The following is an 8,593-nucleotide window of genomic DNA, read 5'->3' as shown; positions in this document are numbered from 1 at the left end:
ATAGTACAAATATTATACACTTACTATTGAAGATAATTAGATAGTCAATATATATAAATTATAAAAATTAAGTATTAAATAGGTCAAATTTAAAATTGAGGGAGTGGTAGACTTTTTGTGTAATGTAAAGTTCAAGAGAAAAAAATATGGGTTTGGCCTTTTTAAAAATTTTAAAAATCTCATATGCATAATTTTTTTTTCTTATATATATAATAATAAGCTAATAAATTTTAATTTTTCATTGTAAGTTGCAATTAAATAATGAGAAACTCGAGTGAGTCATCAGTGGCCTATTGTCTTTTAATTTAATTGTTAGTATATTAATTATTCAAAATATTTGAAAAATACCCTTATTAGAGTCATTTAAAATAATATTATTAATTTCTTAATAGACTATCATTCAATCAATAGACACACTATTCTAACTTTAAATCTCAAATCTCAGTACAATTTCAAAAATAATGGCAAATTTTTATACCGAAAAGAGGGGAAAAAAATTCTCAATTAAAACTGTAACTTTTCAATTACAAAAGTTAACTTTTATATTGCTATTAAGAATTAAAAAAAATTTCCATAATATTTACATATTTTTATTCCACAATTATATATAGAGATTTAAACTTTAAAGCTGAACTAACAAAAAAGGCAATATTCACAAATTTTAATTCCACTGAATAAGGTCAAATATATAAATTTTAGACCTTCAAAGCAAGCAATTCAAACTTTAAACCCAAGCCGAACAAAAAGGCCAATATTCACATAATTTTAATAATACCAAATAAGGTCTGATACATGAATTCTAGACCTCCAAATTGACTTCAAAATCAATCCGAGCGGAACAGAGAGGGAGACAAGACAAGAGACTAAAGATGCACATTTCCTTGCTTAGAATGCACACAGAAAGCTAAAAACATTGGGGGAGACTCCATTTTCATGAGTAGCAAAACAAAGGCAAGAGTTTCATGAAAATACAGAACCATCGTCAGCCATGAGTTGATGGTTAAACTGAAAGGAGACACAAAGGGAACTCATCTGGTGACCAAAAACTACAATGCATTAGAATGAATACAGAAATCAAGCTGCTGAGAGGAATGAGAAGAACCCCCCAAGTCCCAGAATGGGGATACATTCGTTCGTTTCATTCTCTACCAAAAGAATCTAAAATTGGGAGGAAACTAGATCAGATTTGCCCTCTTCAGGAACCTGATTGATCTGCAGTAGAAAGGCCATATTGACTCCACAAAGTCCAGGTACTTCTCCCCCGCCCAAACTCGCAAAGTGTTCGTCATTCTTTTCGGCAAATCTTTGTAGTCCAAGCTCAATATATCCACCAGAGGATGCCCTAAAAGAATGCGCATGCCTTCTTTGAGCCTTCCAGAAACAATATAACTACGTGCCACCGCATAGTAGCTGGGTGAGTTCTTTACTATTTCAACTGTACGCTTAAACACAAAAACATATAGTTTACATAAGGCCCGAAGTGCCCTAACGTAGAGCATGACAATGAGAGGCCCCAGTACCCATAAAGGGATCAACTCGTTCGATACTTCAGCTCCGTAAACCACATTAACTGCCAGGTAAAAAGGAATGCTGCAAATATGCACAACAATCAGAAGCCATAAAAGTAACTGCAGCATTAATACGTAGTGCCTATGCTATCAATATAAACAGTGAAGTGGTAGAACCTCCAACTTAGACTCTAAGAGGGATAGGGGATGAGGTTAGCGACAAATCAGAAAGATACAGATCAGTGTAGAGATCTATTCATCAAACCAATTTTCCTCCTACTACTGACTGACTACAAGGTTTTCCAAAATTTCTTCAAATAGGGAAGGCCTTGTGCATTGGGAATGCCCTTTAGTAAAAAAAAATAATAATAAAGGGATAGAATTGCAACATTCTGTCGTCTAACATACTTTCCACAAGTCAAACTAATGACAGTCACCACTAAGACTAAATCACTGAAAGGTAGAAAATGAGAATTCCTCATCCCAGAATATTATATTCAATAAGCACTACAAGACACATCTAGGAGAACCAGTCCAGCCAGAAGAGACTCGAGAACTAGGGAACCAAAAGAATGGTGTCTTTTCAGCCAAACAGTGGAATTCGGTGTCCAATCTCTCTGTTCCTGTTATTTATTTCAGAAATTAATAGAAAGAAGATCCTCCCAACATTTAAAAGAAGATGAACAAGACAAGAACCTCAAAGTTAAAAAAAAAGAAACAAAGGTAGCCAAGTTTATATTGTTACTTACAATATCAACAAAGGTATCTTTACTGTCACATCCAAACTCCACAAATAGCACCAAACCGCCTTTAGAATCTCACCTCTTTCTATCTTTTGTGATCCATTCTGCAGTAATAACTCCTTCCCCAAGTCAGGTTCCTTCAAACTGCCATCTGCTGCTTGATTTTGTGATCGAGTGGTGAATAGCGTTAACCAATTCTTAACTAATTTTCGTATAGTCAGCGATCCAGCAATCATCTGACCATCCTCAGAACCACAGGAAAGTGGAACTTCCTGCTCTTTCGGAAATTCTATAAAGGTTTCTTCACTCCCTTGCTGTAAATAAGAACATTTGGAAGAATTCTCGGGAAGCTTGGATCCACTTGCTCTGTCTCTTGATTCTTCATTTTGTACCCCACCTTTAAAGCCAGAAATTCTCAAAGATTTTGTCTTTGGTCCTTGGAGAGGAGCAGCTCCTGCACTGTAAAAAGAGTTAAAAGCAGGACTCCACATCAAGAAACATGTAAGTTCCTTTCATAACAGTAAAGGACATCTCCAATGTACAAGGTTCCCCGCTTTGCAAGGGTCAGGAGAAGGTCATCTACGCAGCCTTCCTCTTGCTTTTCCACAAAGAGGCTGTTTACACAACTTAAATCTGTGATCTTCTAGTCACAATGGAGCAACCTTAACTCAAACCTGTGATCTTCTAGTCACAATGGAGCAACCTTACTGTTGCCACCAAGGATTACCCTCAATCCTTTCATAACAGTAAAAGCAATTATTAGTTAAAACAAAAACATCTACAAATTTTCATCTGGTTGATGCTTCAGAGTATAAATAAATATCCAAAACAAACATTAACGTATCCATCAGTTCTTCACAACATTCAAAAAGACAAGCAGCTACATAGTGATTATTGGGGTAAAAAAATCAAATGACTGGAAGGATGACTGCAAATTTACAAGATTCAACATATTAAGCCTTCATCCCACTGTGGGGTTAACTAACAAGTTTTAAAGAATCACCATTAAAACATAATAATAATGTAATGGGTAATGTCCTTTCTTCAAAATCCTAAGATGGCCACATACTTTGTACATCTAATACTACCAAAAGAAAATATGAAAAGAAGACATCAGAACTCACCTTAAAAAAGAAGGCTCACAGCTTAGCGAAGAAAACCTATTTGTTCCTGCAAACATGTGAACAGTTCTGCCAAATCGTTTCAGTTCTATCCCTTTGTCCCATGATACTGGCCTCAAAGTGGATGTTGTATAAGAACCCTGCAAAACTTGAAATGCAACTAATAAGCAAAGGCAAATTCCTCCAAATTGTTCAATTGCTTGATGTATAGAGTATCAGAATTCTATGGTCATAAACATATAAATGTATATGTTAGTGGTCTGAAATGTGTACATAGCATGTCAATCAGTTTTGAATGAACCACGTGGGATATACATCTTTAGAGTAAAGATGGTAATATCTGGAGTTGAGGAGGATAATGTGCACAAACAATGAAAAGGAAAGATAACTACTTTTCATACAAAATAGAAGGGCGTGGGGGAGGGATTGAGGCGTGTTCCTTGCTTCGGCAATATACATATACAAGAATGGCCTTAGGTTCAGCTGCTAAAGTCCAAGTACATAAAAAATGAAAACAAGGAAAAAATTTTCTATATAACGATTGACACTAGCAAGAATCATAAACTTCATGCCATTAGGCGAGGTTTCGACTACATAATAAACCTCCAGCCATCTCTATCCATGCCCATATCTTCTAAAAAGCCGTTATATCCTACTTTATATTTAAGAGTTTTCCACCAAGTTTTCTCTCATCTTTCTTTGGCTCTTTGGATACAAACTTCTTCTATTTCATCCACTCACCTCACAAATGCATTTACCAGTCTTCCTCTCATATGTTCAAACCATCTTAATTGTATATCTTGTGTTTGTATCTTTAATAAACATTACTCCATCCTTATGTATAATCTCATATCTTATTTTGTCTTTTCTTATGTTGCCACGAAAAGATGATCTTATATTTGTTCAATACAAACTTTCCTTTTAGCTTTAAAAGTTATAATCAAATAAAATATCGAACATACTTCTATACCTTAACCATCCTATTCTATGAGTAACATTCTAAACAATCTCTTATCCTTTTTAAACAATTGATCCAAGATATCCAAATTAATTTTTTCTTGGAATAACTTGATTTTTGGGTTGCACAACGGCATCATCCACACTTCTAGTTTTACTAAACATAAATGCCATATATTTAATTTTCAACCTACTCAAGTTAAAACCTTTGCATTCTAAGGCATTCCTCAAAATCAAAACTTAATATTCATGTCTTCTCTTGTTTCACCCATCAGGCCAGCATAATCTACAAATGACATATTGCAAAACATTTTTTCTTAGAAATGCTTAGTGATTTCATCCATCACAAGAGCAAAGAGTTAAAGGGCTCAATGCAGATCCCTAATGTAATTCAATCATAATTGAAAAGGCCTGAATATCACTTGTACAAATCCTAACACACAAATCTGCTTGATGACACATGTTCTTAATAACATATATATGCAATTTGGTTTTGTTTTCTTCTCAGAAACCTCTTACAAGACTTCTCTGGGGACTCAGTCAGACATTTTTCAAGTCTAAAAAAATCGTGTGCAAATCTTGTTGTTTATCTTTGGAACTTTCTATTAGATGCCTCAATAGACAGATAGCCTTCATAACTGACCTACTGGGCATAAAAAAAATTGAAAGAGACTTTGGTTTCTCTCCTTAACTTGCTAAATTTCTCTCTTTCAAAGTTTCGTAGCATGGCTCATAAAGTTTTTCCCTCTATAATTTTCACTATTTTAATCATCTCTTTTATTCTGGCAAATACACACTAAAGATTTTTATTTTTCCACATGTTTGACATCTTTTCAATTTAAAGGACACATTAAATAATTTCGTTAAACAAAAAAAGAAAACTCTTCTCCCATGCATTTCCATGTTTGTTCCAAGATATTATCTAGTCCAAATATTTACCATTTTCAATCATTTTCATAGCTTGTTTTATTTCATTTAGACAAATACATCTGAAAAACATCTAAGTCCTATCTTTTCCAAAGTTACAAAGATGCCCTCACACATCATCTTTTCTCCATATTAATTGAATAACTTCAAAAAAATCTTCCCCTCTCTCCTTTTGAGGCTTGTCGCACTCTAATAGGGCCCGTGGTCCTATTAGTGGGCAACACTGGTCATGTCCCCCATATTTGGGTCGTGACACCCATGAGGTGCCAATTGAATGACAAAAAAAAAAAAATTGTATCAAAACAAGAAGAGAAAGACCATAGTAAACTTAGCGAGAGTCCTTTACACATGAACGACATATATAGCTATGAATAGAGTTAAAATTCATATGGGCAACCTGATCTATTGGAATCAAGGCTTATAATGATGATCTACAATCTATACCCATTAGGTTAGAGACATGACCCATTTACTCAAGAGTGCAATCATCATATATACAGAAGTGTTCCCTTAATTTCCTCAAATAATAACTTCTATGCATATACAGTAACAGTTTACGGGAAAACTGAAAGGTCCGGTACCGAGAACTGCTTATGGAAAATGACAGGCCAAGGGTAACGCATTATTTACCTGCATCAGAGAGGCAACCATCGCCATTATCTCTAGTCCATAGACGCAACCATTTCCCTGGTCCAATTAAAATGTAAAAATTCAACACATTAAGCACCAAATTTAGCACGGTAAAGTCATTAGAAGACAATAATTCACTTGGAAATAAAATTCAAAAGAGAACACTTTATCCACAGTAAAGGATGTGGTCGTCCAAGTATCAGCCATATTTCAATCAAGCATGGCGAATTTCAGATTACAGTACTAAAAGGAAAGCAATTCTCAATAGAACTTACCAGATTACTGGATTATGATCCTTATCCTTGCTCCTCCCCCGGAGACGTATGTGTATATTTGTCTATAGTGTCAACATATATGTGAGAACTGATGAACTTGACAACAGTTTGACGAACAGAGAGAGAGAGAGAAGGAGGGGGGTGTTCGGATAGAGAAGACGATGACGAAGGAGCGAAGTTAGGGTTTGGAAGACAAGCTTTTGAACGTCTTATACAGTGGATGGATGTCCAGTCCCTGAATTTGTTTTGTTTGAGGAGCGTCGGTTTTTTAGTCTAACTCCAAAATGGAAATAAATTCTGCCAAATTTATATTTTTACCTTAATACTTTTATATTTTTTTGTTTAATTATTTAAATTTTTTATTATTTGGATTACATTCTTATATTTATATTTTTAAATTAATTTAACTTTTATATTTTAACTTTTTTTTTATTTTACAATCTAAACTTTTTGTTATTTTAATTACACTCTTATGTTCACATTTTTAAGTCAATTTAATTACTGCACTTTAACATATAAAAAAAATAAATTCAGATAAGTTAATTTAACTATTTTTTTATAAGTTAAATACATTAGTTAAATTGACTAAAAAATACAGACACCTAAGTGTAATTAAAATAACGAAAAATTTAGGTATACAAAAAAAATGTCAAAATATATGGATTAAATTAATTTAAAAATATAAGTGTATAGTGTAATTAAAATAACGAAAATTTTGAATGACTACACAAAAATATGTGTCTAAAAATATAAGAGCAAAAATATGGATTGACCAAATAAATTCCCCAAAATAAAGAATAATACTATTCATCTTTACTATATTATTCATCTCTAGTAAAGATGAATAGTGGTGATGTGACAGTCCATGTAGACTGTATTTGTGAGTATACATCCATCTAACTATATAGTTGTTTGAGAAAAATGAAAAGACGCTTAATAGACAGTTTATATGAGTTGCCACATCATTGTTATTCATCTCTACTAAAGATGAATAATATTACTCCAAAATAATTAAGAATCCTTGTATTTTTTTACTTTCTAATCTATGCTTGTTTTTTCTTTCAATAATATTATTTAGACATTCAGGAGTAACACTTGTTATAACACTCATATAATAATATATTATATTATGTGTTTAATTAATACAATTATACAATACACAAATACAAAAGTGTGAGAATTGCTTATTTCGAATAATTAGTCTTTTATTTATGTATTATCCTTATTTATCTTTCGAATAATTAGTCTTTTATTATATTGCATGAGAGAGACTAGGACGGATCCAGGAATTTAGGTTCGGGGTGGGGGGTTGAAATTTAAAAAGTTAATGTAATAAAATTCTTATGTAATCAAAAAGTCAATACAACAAATTTTCATTAAACTTGTACTCGATGAGGATATTCACAAATTTGTTTTATTTTTCCCGGATCCCATTCAATACAAGAAGACCATTGACATTTAGGATTTGAAGATGAAGAAACTTCAATTTCAGGTGATAAACTTGAAAGAATTGATGTAAATTCACTAGATTGATTTTGCACACTATGAATTGAAGTACTTTCATTAGTATAATGATCTCTCTTTCTGAAAAAAATTAACAATGTTTTTCCTTTCTTTGCAGAAGGTTGTTGTTCTATCCTAAATTCTAAGACACACAAACAAAAAATAGCATAATTCACTAATCGAACAATTAAAATATTTAATTCGAGATTTGAAGCAAATGCAAGGCCAATACAACAACTGTATTTCTAGAGTTTAAACAAGAGAAGGAAAAAGTATGGTCAATTTAAATAATCAATTCGAAAATTCAATAACAGATTCACAATAACAAATTTCAGGCTTCCAACCACGCCAATTCCTATGTTTGTACAAAATTAGCAGAAAATCACTTACTTAAAACTTGCTAAAAAAAGGCAGCGATTTCAACAACAAATCAAGCATAAACAAGTAAAAAAAAAATGGGAGAAAAATAGAAAAACTATATAGATTTAGCTGTCAATCAGAGAATCAAAGAACTGAAAGAAGAGAAAATATACCTAAGCTCGAATGAAGCAAATCTGGATTTTTTTTTTTTTTTTTGGGGGGGGGAGGGGTAAAACGAAGACCTGAATCAGAGGCAGGGCAACAGGCAAGAGGGTGAGGTGCCGAGGTCAACTGGCTGAGCAAATGTGGGGGCAAAAGCGAGTAAGAGCTAGAGAGAGGCAGTCAGGCAAAGAGCGAGGGCGAGAGGCAACAAGGGCAAGCGAGAGCGAGAGCAAGAGAAAGGTAGCGAGAGCCAGAGGGCGAGCGAGAACCGAAGAGAGAGGCAGAGAGTAAGGGCGAGAGGGAACGAGGGCGAGCAAGAGAGAAGCAGAAAGCGAAGGCAAGCGCGAGCGGATGAGTAAGACAAGAGGGGACAGAGAGCAAGAGGCAACGAGGGTGAGCCATGAGCG

General features: G+C 33.7%; 1 protein-coding gene across 2 annotated transcripts; it reads right to left on the bottom strand.

The window, feature by feature from the left end:
• Positions 1-723: 723 nt before the first annotated feature.
• Positions 724-6,413, bottom strand: LOC127791088 (uncharacterized). Of its 2 annotated transcripts, none has more exons than XM_052320857.1 (5): positions 6,162-6,410; positions 5,887-5,943; positions 3,376-3,512; positions 2,258-2,710; positions 724-1,590 (listed from the first exon to the last, which is right to left on the bottom strand). In XM_052320857.1, exons 2-5 carry the CDS (start codon positions 5,911-5,913, stop codon positions 1,176-1,178), a joined length of 1,032 nt encoding a protein of 343 aa, XP_052176817.1. In that variant the 5' UTR covers positions 5,914-5,943; positions 6,162-6,410; the 3' UTR covers positions 724-1,175. The 2 variants fall into 2 exon arrangements, with proteins under 2 accessions (XP_052176817.1, XP_052176818.1); XM_052320858.1 differs by having other exon boundaries at positions 1,441-1,590; positions 2,331-2,710; positions 6,162-6,413.
• Between the last annotated feature and the right edge of the window lie 2,180 nt (positions 6,414-8,593).

The sequence above is a fragment of the Diospyros lotus genome, chromosome 14 (genome assembly GCF_014633365.1).
Source record: "Diospyros lotus cultivar Yz01 chromosome 14, ASM1463336v1, whole genome shotgun sequence".
Classification (NCBI taxonomy): Eukaryota; Viridiplantae; Streptophyta; class Magnoliopsida; order Ericales; family Ebenaceae; genus Diospyros; species Diospyros lotus.
This window is presented reverse-complemented; position numbering and strand designations above follow the sequence as displayed.